Here is a 17831-nt window from a genome sequence, read left to right as displayed (position 1 = left end):
GTGGGGTTTTTTTGTCTGTTTTGAGCACACACATTTTTAAATTATAAAAATGCTGTGTTGCCTGTAAGAAATTCAAAAGCAATCAAAAATAATATTACTTAAATGGGAATCACACAAAACCCAAAAAAATTTTTACAAGAAAAAACACAGTCTTGGCCCATAAAAATTACTTTAAATTCAGCATCTCATGACAAAGGAGAAGCTTCATCTTTTCAGCCATTAAGAAAGCCATTTTAGGGGCGCCTGGGTGGATTAGTCGGTTAAGCGTTCGACTTTTGCTTAGGTCATGATCTCGCGGTTTGTGGGTTCGAGCCCCACGTCGGGCTCTGTGCTGACTGCCAGTTCAGAGCCTGGAGCCTATTTCAGAGTCTGTGTCTCCCTCTCTCTCTGACCCTCCCCTGCTCATGCTGTCTCTCTCTCTCTCTCCTAGAAATAAATAAAGATATTAAAAAAAAAAAAGCCATTTTAGATCAACAATTAAAGGAAAATATACATATAAAAGAAAAAATTCTCACAGAATTCTCGATTATGGCCATAATCTTTCTTTTTCTCAATTCAGCATCGTCTTCATTACATAAAACAACCTTGACCACTTGGAACACCAAACCAAACATACAATGAAATCATAAAATCTACACGTTAAAGTTTCTGTGCTTTTACTCCTGGGGAAGGCAGGTCTTGAGGGCTCTAAACCATTTAAATCACACAATTCAACACAAATTGTAAGGGAAATAAGGAAGGCTGATAAAATAAAACAAACTAAAGTGAGGGGCGCCTGGGTGGCTCCGTCAGTTAAGTATCCGACTCTTGCTTTTAGCTCAGATCATGATCTCACAGTTCATGAGTTCAAGCCCCACACTGGGCTCTGTGCTGACAGTGTGGAGCCCGCTAGGAATTCTCTTTCTCCCTCTCTCTCTGCCTGTTCCCTGCTCGTGCTGTCTCTCTCTCAAAATAAATAAGTAAACTTAAAGTGATGGTAGATGGCAACAGAGACAGAAAAACAAAGCAAGATATGAAAAAGCATGCTGACCACAGCCTTAAAACACAGAAACAAATATTTACACTCACGAGCATCTACCCTAAGAGCAGCATGAATTACAGTACAGCTGAAAAACTGTCAACTAATAATGGATTCAATTCTGCATAACATACTCTATGTGAGAAGACAGGGAAATATATAACATGCTTTTAAAAGTTGTCAGTCAACTAGGGCCCCTGGGTGGCTCAGTTGGTTAAGCATCCGACTTCGGCTCAGGTCATGATCTCACAGTTCGTGGGTTCGAGCCCCGCATCGGGCTCTGTGCTGACAGCTAGCTCAGAGCCTGGAGCCTGCTTCAGATTCTGTGTCTCCCTCTCTCTCTGACCCTCCCCTGCTCACACTCTCTCTCTCTCAGAAATAAATAAAACATTAAAAAAAAAAAAGAGAGAGTTACAAGGGAAGTTTAGGGTCTGCCTCTCTTTTAACACGGTGAATAAAAGAGGTGGGTATAGACTCTCGGTGGTTCTCAATGTTGGCTGCCTCCTGAAATCACGGGAGCTTTAAAAATACTGATGTCTGAGCCCACTCCAAGAGATTTTGATGTAGTAGGGCTCGGGTATAGCTGGGTAATGGGATTTTTTTCTTTTTTATGCTTCCCAGGTGATTCTAAAGCATAGCCAATTTGTTTGGGGAGTAAAAGGAAGTCCACAAGAGTTGCCCGGCTCCTCTAAATTCTCCGAAGAGCAAGAGAGGCTCCAAGGGACAGCTTTTCATGGGCACAGCCACCTCCCCTCAGGTCCCAGGGCTTTATGTCCCTGTTGTGTCCAAGCCATCACACGCCCAACTCAAACACACAGTCCATCTTAGGGTGTCTGCCCTCAAGGAGAGCACCCTCCTTCTCCTTCAGCTGATGCCTCAAGAAAGGAACACTCTTGGGGCGCCTGGGGGGCTCAGTTGGTTGAGCGTCCGACTTCAGCTCAGGTCATGATCTCATAGTCCATGGGTTCGGGACCTGCATCCGACTCTGTGCTGACAGCTCAGAGCCTGGAGCCTGNCATGCCTTGAGCCACTCCGAGACTCAGGCCCGCAAAGTCTAAAGTTCACTTACGGGGCTCTTGACTCACTCACCTGGTATATCCAGGAGCATGGCGCCTTTGATAGACCTCTTTTTTAGGCGATGGGCTCTTAGTGCGGCCTCTCTCTCTCCTGTTGACCTTGTTGTGCCTGGGACAGACACACAGAGGGCAGAAAGGAGAAGAGCCTTTTCAATACGGGGGCTTTTTATCGTGTCCCTCAAACAATGGGAGAAAAGCCAACAGTCTTAGAATTATCCAAATTGAAGAGAACAGAGGGCAGGGGACGGAAGAAAAACAAACACGTAAAGATACAGAACGGTTGATACTAAACTCACTCCAAAGATCCTACATATAGAAACATGTAGTTCTGGGGGCCTGAGGTTTACGTGGCGGTGGGGGGAAATGATATAAAGGAAGTAAAGCAAAGGCATTTGGAAAAATCAATGAACAGAAATACGCGCGGTGAGCAGTCCCCACACTTACAGGCCATTTCCCAGTGAACTGCGACACTCACGGTTTGCTTGGCCTTGGGGACCGTGACCTTCTGCCTGGGGAGTGAGAACTCCTGTCCCGGGACCCCGCTTCTCTGGTGCTCTTCTTGTTGGCATGTCTGGGAGGTGAGCGGGAGGAGCTTCTGGACCTGGAATAATTCTTCAACCCGTGCATTCCCTTTTGCTTGGGCGGCAGAGGACTCTGCGGTCCCTGGCTGTGGTAGGAGTCCCTGATCTGTAGCATCAAGGAAAGGAGGAAAGGAAGAAAAGGTGTTTGGAGGCGAATGTGCAGGTCAGGAGGAGATGCAGTAACATAAGGAAACGAGTGAGCACTGGGGGGCTGTACGAAGCCAAGCGGTCGTACCGTGCCCATCACACAGATACTGCAGCGAACCACTCCAACTTAGCAAAGTTATCTGCAGTGTCCCCTAAGAGAATGTCCCCACCCAGCCACCTCCACAGGCCTGGCACTTCCCCCAAAGCCTGAGCAGGGGCAGGAGACGGAGCATGGACAGCAGGACCTAAGGGTAGACCTACTAAGAGAAAAAGGAATCCGGAGGGATGTCCATCTGTCAAAAGTCATCAACCCGGAAGCTTAAAATGCCTGCACTTCCTGTAAGTTATCTGCAGAGGGACAGGCAGATCACCTGCGGGCCCCACTGGTGGGTTAGACTCTCCGCTCAGAGGGCCCCCAGCCCCGGTCAGAGACTCAGGGAAAAGGAATGGGCCAGTTCCCCCGCGGTCCCCACCTTGGCTGCCTACACTTCCCGCTTCCCACGGGACATCTGAGTGGCTGCTAGAGACGCTCTCTGTCCACAAAGGCTCTGAGTTAGCACGTTCCCCGGCCCACCGTCACTTCCTCGGAGATGCCCACACCCTCACCTGTAAGCCGTATCCAGGGGCTTTGGACAAAACAGGGGAAGAATCTGCCATCTTCTTTTGAGCTCTAAGAGATTAAAGCACACATTCATTGGAAAAAGAAAACGCATGAAGGTCCAGTTTAAACGTCTTGTGCTGAAACGTGCCTCTTCCTGCTTCAAACGTGACCTTCCCCACTTCTGCTATCCCTTGGGAGCGTGGCTCTCTCTCTGGACTGTCTTTGCCGAAAGATGCATCAGCACAGTCGTGTTTTTCCTGTGAAAACACGCGGGCCTGGCTTTTCAGCCCCAGCGCCTGAACACACTCTCCTCTCACCTCACGCTGCTATTCCAGGGACTATGAGTGAGTCAGCGGCGACAGTGCTCACTGTTCCCACGGAGAAGACATGCAGAATGGGCCCAGATGGGCCCATTAATGAAAGAAAGAATGAAAGAGAGAGAGAGAGAGGAAGGAAGGAAGGAAGGAAGGAAGGAAGGAAGGAAGGGAGGGAGGGAGGAAAAGGGCTTATATAAAACCCACTTCGGTCTTGGAGGAGTCACAAGCTGAGTTGAAAGTCACATCCGGGACGTCTGAGCTAAGACCTACAAGGCTACGGGCAGCCGTGCCAAGACCCCCAAGGAACTCTGGTGTGAGATGGCCAAGCTCTGTGGGCACGGGGCCCACATACGAGTGCTCACCGCTGCACCCCAGTGTCTGGCAGCTGCCAGCCGAGAGCAGCCGCCCTTGCCGACATGAGGGAATGAATGAGTGAATGAGTCAGTGAGGGGGGGCCCACCCCACCATGCTCACCTCCCCCGGCTGCGCTCGTCGTCGCTGCTGTACCCATCGCTGCTAGAGCTTCTGTGCTTATGTTTCTTGTGCTTCTTTTTCTTCTCCTTCTTTTTCTTCTTCTCCTTTTTTTCCAGACTCATTTGCAACTACAAAACACCCAGAATAGCACCACGCAAGATCATGCCGACCCCTGTCGGTCCCTCTGAGGGGCCTGGTTCGTGCCCCAACTACCTGACTCAGTGCCTCTGGGACTACAGAGGCCCAAGATGCTAGCAGGGTTTCCGTGTCAACAAGAGGGGGCAAGTCTTAACCTTGGTGGTATATAAACAGCTCCTAGACTGCTGAGCAGAATCTCTGGTGAGAGGGGCTAGGAGTCTGTATTTTTAAACCATCCCCAGAACTGGTGCCTAGGAATTTCCAATCTGTCTTCAGAACTCCCAACTCAGGGTGCCTGGATGGCTCAGTCGGTTAAGCGTCTGACTTTGGCTCAGGTCATGATCTCATGGTTTATGGGTTTGAGCCCCGCATCAGGTTCTGTGCTGACAGCTTGGAGCCTGGAGCTTGTTTCGGATTCTGTGTCCCCCTTTCTCTCTGCCCTTCCCCTGCTTGTGCTGTCTCTCTCTGTCTCAAAAATAAATAAACAAAACAAATAAACAAAAAGAACTCCAAGCTCCACCGAAAGCAATCAGGGACTGCAAGATCAACCTTTACATTTTCCTTGCCAGTTAACCCAAAACACAATCGCAGAATATGTCACGTGAATGATACATGGGCCCTAGAGACTTGATACCACCTGATCCCCTGAACACACTGTGTGATCAGGACTTCCACAGGCCTATCCCACCCTGCCCTTTTTCTAAAAAAAATAAAATAAAATAATGACATCAAATGGTGTTTTTCCAACCAAAGAACATAAAGGAGGAAATCAAGCTTAATTAAGCTTGATAACGAAGACTGCATAAAATCACCAAGAAAGGGTCTCTAAAAGTCAAAATATAAAAGCCATTCTGTTTTACCTCTCACAAAGTAAGAGTGAATGGTGAGTAGTTCTCACGTGAAGTAGCTAAAAGACACTCTTGGTGCCTATTTGATGCACTACTTACCAATTCTTTGATTTTCTTCATTTTCACGGGATTATTCAACACCTCTCTTTTTTTCTCCTCCTCCTTCTTCCTAAAGAGAAAGAGGGAATTATAAGAATCATGGCTATCTCTTTTGGGAAGGGGATAAGTCATTCACTCTACTCTCCACAAGTCTAATTAGCAATTGTTTTTCCAAATACAGACAGGCTACATGATGGTGTAGAAGCCAGAAATCTTCCCCAAATCTGCAGAAGGGACTGAATGGTGTGGGGTAAGTCCACACTGGTTCCCTGTGGTATAAAAGAGTGAGTTTGGGGGCCTGGGTGGCTCAGTCAGTTAAGCGTCCGACTTTAGCTCAGGTCATGATCTCATGGCTATTGAGTTTGAGCCCCACGTTGGGCTCTGTGCTGACACCTCAGAGCCTGGAGCCTGCTTCAGATTGTGTGTCCCTCTCTCTCTGTCCCTCCCCCACTCGCATGTTCTCTCTCTCTCAAAAATAAACATTAAAAATATTTTTGTTTAGGGGAACCTGGGTGGCTCAGTTGGGTAAGCGTCCGATTTAGGCTCAGCTCATGATCTCATGGTTCGTGGGTTCGAGCCCCACGTCAGGCTCTGTGCTGACTGCTAGCTCAGAGGCTGGAGCCTGCTTCAAATTCTGTATCTCCCTCTCTCTCTGACCCTCCCCTGCTCACACTGTCTCTCCCTTTCTCTTAGAAATAAATAAAACATTAAAAAAAAAATTTTTTAAATAGCATTATAGAAACATAGTGACATAGAAAGATGTTTGCTATAATTAGGTGAAAAAAGCTTATAAAATAATATGCACAATATTTGTACATCAGTGTTCATAGTAGCATTATTCACAATAGCCAAAACGTGGAAATAACCCAAATGTCCACTGACAGATGAAGAGACAAACAGAATGTATACAATGGAATATTATTTGGCCTTAAAAAGGAAGAGAATTCTGATACATGCTACAACATGGATGAACCCTGAAGACGCTATGCTGAGTGAAATAACCCAGTCCCACAAAAAGATAATTACTGTATGATTTCACTTACATGAGGTTCCTAGGGTAGTAGAACTCACAGAAACACAAAAGAGAATGGTGGTTCGCAGGGGCTGGGGCAAGGAGTTCTTGTTTCACAAGGAAAGACTTTCAGTTTTGTAAGGTGAAAAACTTTTTTTTCTTACTGTATTTATTTTAAAAGAGATAGTGTGCAAGTGGGGGAGCAGCAGAGAAAGGGACACACAGAATCCGAAGCAGGATCCAGGTTCTGAGCCTGTCAGCACAGCTGACACAATTAACCACAATTTAATTAATTTTAAGAGGCTAACAAAATGGTGGGGCGCCTGGGTGGCTCAGTCAGTTAAGCGTCTGACTCTTGATTTCAGCTCAGGTCATGATCTCGCACTTCTTGAGTTCAAGCCCTGAGTCAAGCTCTGAGCTGGCAGCACACAGCCTCCTTGGGATTCTCAATCTCTCTCTCTGTCTCTCTCTGCACCTCCCCTGCTCACACTCTCTCTCTCAAAAGAAATAAACTTTTATACAATACCTTTACATGTATCTATTCAATACCTTTAATATGTAAATAACTTAAAAATGTTTTCAAAAGAAGAAATAAAAATGACATATGTTTTTCGATGTTCAACCTTATCCACTTGAAATACAATCCTCCAAATTAAACCAAACAAATTAATGCGCATGGCAAAATGCAACTCCATTTTGATATGTTACATACTAGGGTTTCAAAAAAGATTCTTTTTAAAGGGTTTGGCTGCACAAAAAAGGAGGGATTGGGGGGTAGAAGGTTTGTTCACCCACTTATCTCACTGTATACATATCCCCAAATTTCCAAGAAGCTGCCAGCCTGCCCGACGCGGGGCTCGAACCCACGAACCGCGAGATCATGACCTGAACCAAAACCACACCTAACTGACTGAGCCACCCAGGCACCCCTTTACTTGCTTCTTACCCCTATTTTTGTTCCAGGACCAAAGGTAAATGAATAAACCTGGTCTGGCCTCGTCCACTTGCCGTCTCTTATCACATGGCCTGGATAAGACACACTGGAGGGAGCCTCCTTCCCAACATCAGGGAGCCCGAATGGAGACCAATCCTTTTACAGGGCAGACAAAAGCCATGCAGAGCAACTATGGGAAACAACCGTCCCCAGCCCGTCATCCGTACCTGATGATGAAGAGGGGGTCCTCCCGGATTTTGCTGGCCATGTCAAGAAGGGAATTGGCGCCGGAGGGGGCAAAGATAGAACCTGGGAGCAGCCCCGTCTCCGAAGAACAGCCTGCCTCCTTCTCCTCCATCTTCTCAAAAACGTACTTATCAATGGGGCGCCCCAGCAGGTACTCGTCACGGTTCACCATCCCACCAGGGCCCTGATACATCCAGTCCAGCTTCTCTTCTTTTTTCCTAGTTCAAGACAAAAAAAAAAAAAAAAAAAAAATCAAAGGAAACAAATATTCTTGCAGACCTACGCATACAACTCGAACACGAGGGAGAGTTGACAGTTTGGCAAGAGCGGGACTCATTCTCCGAGCACCTAGTAGGGACTAAGCACTGTGCTCCACGTGGCGCATGAGAAGAGACGGTGCTTGCTGGCATGGGGCTTACCACCGAGCGGAGAGACCGTTTCCACACACTTACAGCAAGTTCTGTGGAGAAAGTAACCTTCAACTTGAGGCACAGACCTTTGTTTGGGGCTTCCCAAGCCTCCTTTACAAAGGCCTTATGTTACGCTTTCATTTCGAGGAAAATCTGGAACAATAAACAGAGTCCGCGTCACCTCATGACCAAGAACAGCCTCAGGGACCACGGATGCGGGTGTTCAAAGTGTGTTTCGGAGCCTACCATCACGTGGGCACAAGCCGCAATTCTACATTTGAGAAGATAATGAGAAAAGACCAGAGATAACTGAATAAGGAAATTATGCTTTTCAGTCACAAGAGAGGGGCCCAGTTAGGTCTGATATTTGCCGAACAAATATGGCCCTGTGGTTCTGAGAGAAAAAAAAGATGGTGGGAAAACTCAACCTTCACATAACAGACAGTAAAGGCACCCCAAATTAAGTGCATGTGCCAAAGCAGCCAATGGCATGTTTACACTGCAAGCAGCTAAGTAGTTTCCTCAAAAATAATATTCTCTGTAACGTTAAATTCAATGCTTTTTGAATATGGCTTTTTAAAATTGGTGTATTTATTTTTGTTTAAGATTACATGCCAACTGTGAGCATAAAGAATGTCTTCCTACTTATGTCTTTGGACATTTTTTAATAAGAATACTTTAAACCAATAATGGAGGGTCATAATTCTTTTAGTTTTGGTTTTGGTTTTTTCCTATCAAAAGGATCGGTTTGAGAAACACTATAGTCTATCGTTAAAAATGGATTGTGGGCTCCTGGGGTCGGGCTCCACCCACCTTGCCCAGCCTCACTCACGCCACTGGAGTCAAGATGGAGGACAGCGAGGGCCATGCCCTGGCGAACTTGGAAGACTGCGGTGGGGCTTTTATGATGAGTACACAGGTAGTGGGGTCTTTCAAGCCATTAAAGGTTCTTACCATTCTCCAGGTAGAAGAAACCAGAGACAGCAAGAGACTTTGATGGTTATTAAAATCAGGCCTCCACAGTTGGGAGGCAGCTCTGTGGTTTGGGGAGGTCTGTTTTCCACGATGGACTGTTGGATGGTTCGAGATAGAGGGAAAGAAGACTTCTGGAACTCCATCACATGAGCTGCCTTGATAGGAGCCACACTGGCAGCCAGAAATGGACCAGTGGCCATGGCTGTTGGGTCAGCTGTGATGGGTGATGGTTTAACTGGAGGAGCCAGTATCCGGATGACAAGATTTGCTTTTGTGCAGCTTCTCAATGGTCCTTAGTTTGCTGAAGACTCCTCCCAGCTGCCTTCAACCCGGTTACCACCCTCCCCACTGGAGACTATATGGACAATGCCAAGAGGACTTCTTTTCCCAGGCCTTCTTTAACAGAATAAGTTATAGTTCAAGAAGGATTTGGGAAGACAAGGGACAGTCTGTTTTTAAGCCATAGCATAACTATGGCCAAGTAGGCTATGAAGAGACATTTAGCACATAGGGGAAGGGGATAAGGTGTAAAAAGGTAAAACATTTCTTCATCCACACTTGGATTGTATTTGTGACTAAAATAAATGTCCAACAGCATTTATTTTTTTTTAATTTTCTTTAATGTTTTATTTATTTTTGAGAGAGAGATAGAGACAGCGTGAGCAGGGGAGAGTCAGAGAGAGAGGGAGACACAGAATTCGAAATAGGTTCCAGGCTCTGAGCTGAAGGCACAGAGCCTGACATGGGGCTAGAACCCACGAACCATGAGATCATGACCTGAGCCGAGGTCAGACGCTTAACCGACTGAGCCACTCAGGTGCCCCTCCAACAGCATTTAAAGAAAATATATAATAAGTGCTTAGAAGATGAAGGACAAAGGGCAAATAACAGGGAAACATGACCATCATTTCCTTTGGGACTTCCATGGCTGGGGTGGAAAAAAAAAAAAGAATTGATTGTGAAAGGCAGACCACATCAGATCTTAAGGAAGTCTGAGTACGAAGATCCGTGGTGCCTAGAATATTCTAGGAAGCTCACTTTCCTGAAAGGCCATATAATCAACATAACTGTTAAGAGCGCTAGCTCTGGAGTCAGGCAACATGGATTTGAGTCCCAGCTCTAAAGCCGAACACCTTCTCTGAGCCCTGGTGTCCTCACCTGTAAAGTGAGGATACAACTGTACCTACCTCACAGGTTTGTTGGGGATTAAAGACCGTAGTTGTTTTTAAGGCATTCAGAAGGGTGCATGGCACAAAGGAAGCACTAAGTAAACACTGACTGGCCCTTTTTAGCTATGTAGGTGCTTCTCTCTCCCACCAGGTTTTCTTACACTCCTGGGTAGCAGGAACCACAGTTTACTCACCTGTGAGTCCCAGCTAACTGCCTGGTGATCGCGTGTGCCATATTTGCCATTTCATAGCCAATGGCTCTTGAGTGAGGCAGTACGTTTGGAAAGAAAAGCAGGTCTTGGTGACTGGGGCAGGGGGGCTTTAAAAGATGGCTGGAGGGACTGTGCCTCAGCACACCCACCCGCCACTAACGGGGATGGGGAGGCAGGAGATAAACAGTCATGTATCCATTTGTAAACATCTGCTCTGCTACTTCTTAGGAGCCAGACAGCAGAGGCCAGGGAACAGAAAAGACTCAGGCAGCCGGGCTGCTCACAGGCTACTCTGAGGCACAGCGGCCCACAAATTCCCTAGCGGTGCTAAGCACCGGGAGCTAAGCCCGTGCTGCAGGGACTTGGGGCCAGCAGCAGACAAGCGTCACTGTAGGAATAAAGACACTGTGACAGAGAGAGAATAAAGGGAGAGAGCAGCCAGGGATGAGGAAGAAGCTAAGTAAATGAAGGAAAGCTGTCAGCACAGAGCCTGATGCAGGGCTCGAACTCACAAACTGCGAGATCACAACCTGAGCCGAAGTTGGATGCTCAATGGACTGAGCCAACCAGGCGCCCCAACCATTGAGTCCTGAAGGGACTCAACAAGTATCAGTCCTGCGCAGGCCCTCTGGTAAGAGAATACATTGAGCAGCTGAGACCCTGGTCTCGCCACTAACCGGGTGGGATCACCATGCAGATTACTTCCAGATCCCCATGTCTAAGACAGAGCTAGTAACCGCCTTCTCTCATTGTTAACTTTGAGTTTTTAGATGAGAAGATACGTGGGAGAAAAGCCACGTCAGAGCAAAATGATCTGTAGAATTTTGTTGGTGCTATCATTACGGACACAGACCAGGTTCTCGGTCAAGGCTGCCCATTAGGATCGCCAAGAGCTCTTAAGAGATACAGATGCCCTTGCCCCACATACCTCCTGCTATTCTTAGAGAACCACTCCCATCTTTAATCTTCCAAGAACACTCTAAAGGGCAAAGGTTGAGAAACACAGAAATAGACCACTGGCTAGAGCACATAATTTTCTTTTTTTTTTTTTTTTAAATTTTTTTTTATTTCTAGGAGAGAGAGAGACAGCGTGAGCAGGGGAGGGTCAGAGAGAGAGGGAGTCACAGACTGAAACAGGCTCCAGGCTCTGAGCTGGCCGTCAGCACAGAGCCCGACGCGGGGATCGAACTCACGAACCGCGAGATCATGACCCAAGCGAAAGTCATGCTTAACCGACTAAGCCACCCAGGCGCCCCGAGCACATAATTTTCTAGCATTATCAGTAAATACTAAAGCAACATTCTATTGCAAAGAGGAGTCCGGACATCCAGGATAACGCGTGTATTAAGGTTTCTCTTTGTTCTGAGCAATGCATCACAACATAGAAGAATGATCTGACCCATGGAAGTGAATCATTAGAGAGTAAAAGGTTCTTACTGGCATTTTATAGGATATATTAAAAGTATGCCATCATGCAAGGAACTACAGAAAGCAGTGAGATGGACAAGCAGATGATTAAATACATCTGGAAGTAAAGACCAAAAAAAAAGGATGTAGATGCTGATCTCTGTGTTTTATACTGTTGGAGGATATGTGAGGGGGCAAAAAAAAAAAAGAATATAAAATCAACCTCTTCCTATTCACAACAGAGAAGCAGGCAGGAGGGTCAGCAAAGGGTAAACATTTAGCTCCCAGCTCTGAAGCTGTATATAGATACTCCCACCTCATTACCTAGACTCTGCAAAGTCCAGATTTCTGACACATCAGGCATTTGATGTGTAATGCTTTGCTGAACAAGAATTTCAAGGGGCACCTGGCTGGCTCAGTCACAAGAGCATGCAATGCTTGATCTCGGGATTGTGAGTTCGAGCCCCATGTTGGGTATAGAGATTACTTTAAAATTAAATCTTAAGAAAAAAGAGAGAATTTCAAAATTTTTTTTAACCTTTGGTTAGTGGGAAAGCAAACTCTTATGACTAATGAGTACTGAATCTAAAATTGGCATCTGTTTTAAAATCCAGGGTTCTCAAAGTCTAAAATTTCACATAGAACAATGTGGGTTCACCTTATAAGCTGCCCAGGAATTAACCTGAATGTGTGAAATTTATTTACATTAAATTAATATTTTTTGTTAAACATTTTTAAAAATGTTTACTTATTTTTGAAAGAGAGATAGAACACAAGAGTCAGGAAAGCAGAGAGAGAGGGGGGACAGAAGATCCAAAGCAGGCTCTGAGCTGACAGCAAAGAGCCTGATGCAGGGTTCGAACTCATGACCCATGAGATCATGACCTGAGTCAAAGTTGGTTGCTTAACCAACTGAGCCATCCAGGTGCCCCTATTTACATTAAATTATAACATAGGTGTCTGGCTGGCTCAGTCAGTGAACATGCAACTCTTGATCTCAGAGCTGTGAGTTTGAGCCCCTATGTTCGGGGCAGAATTTACCTAAAAAAAAAAAAAAATTAGGGCACCTAGATGGCTTAGTTAGTTGAGTGACTCTTGATTTCAGCTTAGGTCATGATCACAGGGTTGTGGAATCTAGCTCCACTTTGGGCTCTGTGCTGAGGGTGGAGCCTGCTTAAGAGTCTCGCTCTCTTTCCCTCTGCCCCTCTCCCACACACACTCTCACTCACTATATGCATAATTTACATAAATAATATAAAGCAAAATAATTTAATGTGTGTCTACAGTAACAAAAAACATAAAAGTTCATGCTCTTATCTGTTTTGATATATTAATGTATAAATATATTTTGTTGTATTTAAAAATTCTAGGGGCGCCTGGGTGGCTCAGTTGGTTAGGCATCCGACTTCGGCTCAGGTCATGATCTCACAGTCTGTGGGTTTGAGCCCCACGTTGGGCTCTGTGTTGACAGCTCGGAGCCTGAAGCCTGCTTCAGATTCTGTGTCTCCCTCTCTCTCTGGCCCTCTCCCACTCACTCTCTGTCTCTGTCTCACTAAATAAAATAAAGACATAATTTTTTTTTTTTAATTGTAATACTCTATTTTTTTCAAAATTTTTAAAAATCTCTTTTGAGGGGTGCCTGGGTAGTTCAGTCGGCTGAACGTCTGACTTCAGCTCAGGTCATGATCTCATGGTTCATTGGTTCAGGCCCCACGTCAGGCTCTGTGCTGACAGCCAGCTCAGAGCCTGGAGCCTGCTTTGGATTCTGTATCTCCCTCTCTCTCTGACCCTCCCCTGCTCACGCTGTCTCAGAAATAAATAAAACATTTTAAAAAATGTAAAAATAAAATTTATTTTGAGAGAAACAGAGCTAGCGCAAGTGGTGGAGGAATAGAGAGAGAGAGAGAGGGAGGGAGAGAGAGAATCCCAAGCAGACTCCATACTGTCAGTGCAGAGCCCGATGCAGAGCTTGAACCCACAAAGCCATGAGATCATTACTGGAGCCGAAACCAAGAGTCGGATGCTCAAGGGACTGAGCCACCCAGGCGCCCCTGAAACTCTTATTTAAACATATCAAATTTCCTACTGGGGTCAGAAGGGCCTTCCCCCTAATCCATTATCCTGAAAGAATGTGTCTGTCGCCAGGGCACCATGTCCATAACGCCATTTGCATGACATGAAACTAAGTTTTCACCTACGCACACAACGCTGAATGTCACAGATCCTCTTGCCACGAAGTACTGAGGAAGAGCCCTAGATGCCCGGTGGGGAGAGTGTGCAGTGCGGCGCCCCGGGGACGTGCCCACGAGGACACGAACAAAGAGACAGTGCTGACTGCTCAGTTCTCGGCCCCGTGCTGCTTGCACGGAACTCCAGACGCCCTGTACGTTTAGTGCTTTTTATTCTTCTCGGAACACACGCCGTCCCACCTTATTGTGTGAGGCGGGCACCCTGACGATCACCTGCTACTCCTGCCCTGTTTATACAAGAGCAAACAGAAGGAGGGTCAAACCGAGCGGGCCTGTCCGCGGCCCCGTAGCTTTTACTGTCAGACGCCCCGTCCACCTCCTTCCAGGAGCCCTCGGTGCGCCCCCTGCAGCGAGTCTGCGGTCCCTACATGAACCAGGGCAGGTCTGAGACCTGGACACACGCGAGAGGCGGGCTGCAGGCCATCATGCCCACGCAGGGCTATTTGCCCGTCACCTGCCAGAAGCCGGGCCCACGCCAGGCCCCTCGGGTGTTATCTCGCTCCCTCGGTCCCACTGAGCTAACGGAGGCCCCGAACCCGCCCTCGGTTACGCAGGGGGCCTGGCACACACAAAGCCAGCCTCGGCTGCGCGCAGGTCGGGCCGACTCCAAAACCCAGGCTCCTAACCAGCAGGTCTGCAAGCAGTGAGGCGGCTGCAGGGCCCTGCACACCGGGACACGCGCAGCCCCGCCGCCTCCCCGCGGCCCCGGCTCCCCACTCACTTGACGGCGCCGACATCCTCGGCGTAGCGCTGCATCTCTTCCCGCGCCCTCTCCTCCCGCAGCTCCCGCTGCAGCTCCTCAATCTTCTTCCGCTCCGCCTCATGCTTCTGCTCAGCCTTCCACACCTTCTCCACATTGCGCAGTGTCTGCGGGTGCCAGCTCTTCTTCAGGTTCTGGGGGATGAAAGGAGGGGGGGAGCGACACAGGGAGTGGGTGGCTGGGCCGCACCGCCACCGACCCCTCGGGTCCCTGCGCACGCCAAAGCAGACATCTAAGGGCCAGGCATCCTTCNACGGTCTCCCCCCCGTCCAGGGGTTTCGTTCACGGGTGTAAAGCTTCAGGCCTTGTCTGGATTCCCTGTGAACCCCTTTCACTTGAAATGCATATGGCTGGGACTCCCACTGGCCCTGCCTGAACTAAGGGTTGGTGATGACAGTCAAGGGGGAGTGGGCAGAGAGGTGGGGGGGGTAAACTCTGAAAGGCAACAGAAGCCAAGTGCCTTTGGCAGGGGACCTCCCTTTTTACGAACACGATCTTCCTTCCCTTGAGTCCACTTAACCCGCCTTAACCTTTTGTGGTTTACAACCCCACCGAGTACCTCTTTCACCCTTCCTTCCTGGGAATCTCCCCTTGCTTCTGAGCTCCCCTTCACACCGCACCCTGAAGCACTTCAAGAATGCTTCTCCTCTCCCTCTCCCCCATAAGCCACTGCTTTGGCTCAGCTTCCCAACCAGGGAAGGCTTCCTGGTAGAAGGGACCATCTAAGGACAATTATCATTTAGCCCAGCGATTAGGAAGCAGGGGGGAGTCGGGGCAGATTTCCAGAGGGAACAGCACACACAACTGCAGGCCCAGTGGCAAGAAAGAAGATAGTACAAATGATTTCGTGTGGCCAAACACGGCAGACAAGCTGATGAGGGTGGTCCAAGATGAAGCCAGCTAAACCAATTAAGACACGAATAGGGTAAGGGCCTTAGAAACCATGTAAAGGGAGTGGGCTTTATCCTGTGGACGGTAGGAAACACTAAACAGCCATATGCAGGCATGGCTAGTGATCATGTGAAGAATGGATTGGAGAGGGGAGAGGTTGAGACCAGAGGCCTAAATGAGAAAACCCACACAAGGTACTGCATGTAGAAGGTATTCAGTCAATGAGGGCTCTCTTTTCTTTCTTTTCCCCCTTCCTCCTTGTCGTTCCTTTCCCTTCATCAGGTCACTCAGTCCCCTATCCCCATCCCATCCCTAGCCTCGTCCCACTGGTCTTCCTCTCCCTCCTTTAACATGGGTGATTTTGCCCCCCACGCACTCCACAACTGGCAATGTCCAGAGACATTTTTGGTTGTCCCAACCAGAGAAGAGTGCTACTGGTATTCAGTGGCTAGAGGCCAAGGATGCTGCTAAACATCCTACAGTGCATAGGACCATCAGNAAAGAGTGGTGCCTGGGTGGCTCACTCAGTTGGGCATCTGACTTTTGATTTCAGCTCAAGTCATGATCCCAGGGTCATGGGATTAAGCCACACTCAGTGCAGAGCCTCTTTAATATTCTCTCTCTCTCTCTCTCTCTCTCTCTCCCCCTCTCCCTCTGTCCCTCCCCTGCTCAGGCGCTCACGCTCGCTCTCTCTAAAATAAAATTTTAAAAATTAAATTAGGGGCGCCTGGGTGGCTCAGTTGATTAAGCATCCGACTTTGGCTCAGGTCATGATCTCGTGGTCCGTGGGTTCGAGCCCTGCATTGGGCTCTGTGCTGACAGCTCAGAGCCTGGAGCCGGTTTCAGATTCTGTGTCTCTCTGCCCTTCCCCAGCTCATGCTCTGTCTCTCTGTCTCAAAAAAATTAATAAACATGAAAAAAATTTTAAAAATTTTAAAAAGTTCAAAACCAAGACTTACCGACCCAAAATGTCAATGGTGCCAATGCTGAGAAACATTGAATTAGAGCTTTCCTGTCCCTAAATGCAGTTACCTGAATAATACACTAAAGCGTATGGCGCTTGGAGTCCTGGAAAGCATTCTAATCAGTAACACCTAACAAACTCTAACACAGATACTGGATAAGTGAAATTGATCTATTTGCTGATTCAATCGGCCACACTTTCAAGAGGTTAGCATCTCTCTGACCTTGCACTGTACCCCTGTGGGTCTTTTGCCCTATCCGGGGCTTCAGCACCCTACAAATGAACTACACAGTTCAAAAGAAATTGCCACACCACTTATATTTAAGTGCTATAAATTCAGAAGAAACTTCTGTCACTACAGATCAGAGTGAAGCACTGACAAGGAGTGGAAGTCAGAAAGGTGGACACGAGGAAGATCCCTTCCGGTTTAAAACAGACCCCTGGATCCGACCCAAGGACAAAGAGAATGGGGCACAAACCACTCCTACTATAGCCCAAAATATGACTGAACTCCCAGCTGAGGAAGAGAGAAGGGTCCCAAGACAAGATAATACAAAGTAAAGCTTGCGTGACTCGGTATCCGCCTCCTTTCGTAGGCAAGGTTCCACCATCACCACCACCCCCTCCCAGAATTTCCAGCCGGGAGGGTCCCCGCCAACAAACAACAGAAACACCTGTCGCCACCGTTGGCGACACACTTCGCACACCTTTCCAAGTCTCCGCCCGGTCCCTCCGGGGCCCCAGAGATCGGTTCCCTCTCCGAGGCTACGGCTCCCTTCTCGCGAAAGCACGGCTGTGTAGCCATGGTCACCCACTCCCACACTGTCCAATTTCCGTCCCCAGACCCGGTCCGGCTCCCGCTCGGTCCTCTCCCGCCCAGGCTTCCCACACTTACCAGATCTCCGCCCCCCATGACGACGGAGAAGTTTCCTCTCTGCGCGGACCTGGGGGACTGAGCAGGGAGCCAGAGGAAACGCAGAGAAATCGTTCAGCTGCAACCTCCCCGGATTTGGTCTCGGAGGCCACCGGCTGCCACTTTGACTGCCAGCTCTCGAGGCCACTTCCGGGAGGGCGTCCTATTACTGCGTCGCCGTCGCGGGATGATGACGTTTTGCACTCTGACACGCAGGAGCGCTCGCGTAGTGATTTGAGGCCCAGGTTTGCGACGCTTGTGGTCACGTTTGGGGCCTCTTGGCTGGCGCGTCACCCGGTTTCGCGAGCGCTGGCTGTGTTGAGACGCCCCCGCTCGGTCCGGTTCCAGTCGGTCGCGGGCTGCGCCCCGCCGTCCTGTTGCCATGGCAAC

General features: G+C 48.2%; 1 protein-coding gene across 1 annotated transcript in view; it reads right to left on the bottom strand.

Annotated features, from left to right (window-relative positions):
• The window catches only part of CWC25 (CWC25 spliceosome associated protein), a 23891-nt gene extending 6306 nt beyond the window's left edge, over positions 1-17585 (bottom strand). The window contains exons 1-8 of the mRNA XM_077779296.1: positions 17424-17585; positions 14635-14807; positions 7473-7709; positions 5300-5369; positions 4215-4342; positions 3429-3492; positions 2570-2781; positions 2108-2203 (exon numbers count right to left, since the gene is read on the bottom strand). Of these exons, the coding sequence (XP_077635422.1) occupies positions 2108-2203; positions 2570-2781; positions 3429-3492; positions 4215-4342; positions 5300-5369; positions 7473-7709; positions 14635-14807; positions 17424-17441 (998 nt within the window). The 5' untranslated portion in view covers positions 17442-17585. The remainder of the gene's footprint in view (positions 1-2107; positions 2204-2569; positions 2782-3428; positions 3493-4214; positions 4343-5299; positions 5370-7472; positions 7710-14634; positions 14808-17423) is intronic.
• Between the last annotated feature and the right edge of the window lie 246 nt (positions 17586-17831).

Source organism: Crocuta crocuta, unplaced genomic scaffold, assembly GCF_008692635.1.
Source record: "Crocuta crocuta isolate KB4526 unplaced genomic scaffold, BGI_CrCroc_1.0 scaffold68, whole genome shotgun sequence".
NCBI classification, from domain to species: domain Eukaryota; kingdom Metazoa; phylum Chordata; class Mammalia; order Carnivora; family Hyaenidae; genus Crocuta; species Crocuta crocuta.
Note: the sequence above shows the minus strand (reverse complement) of the source record. Positions and strands in the feature narration are given on the sequence as shown.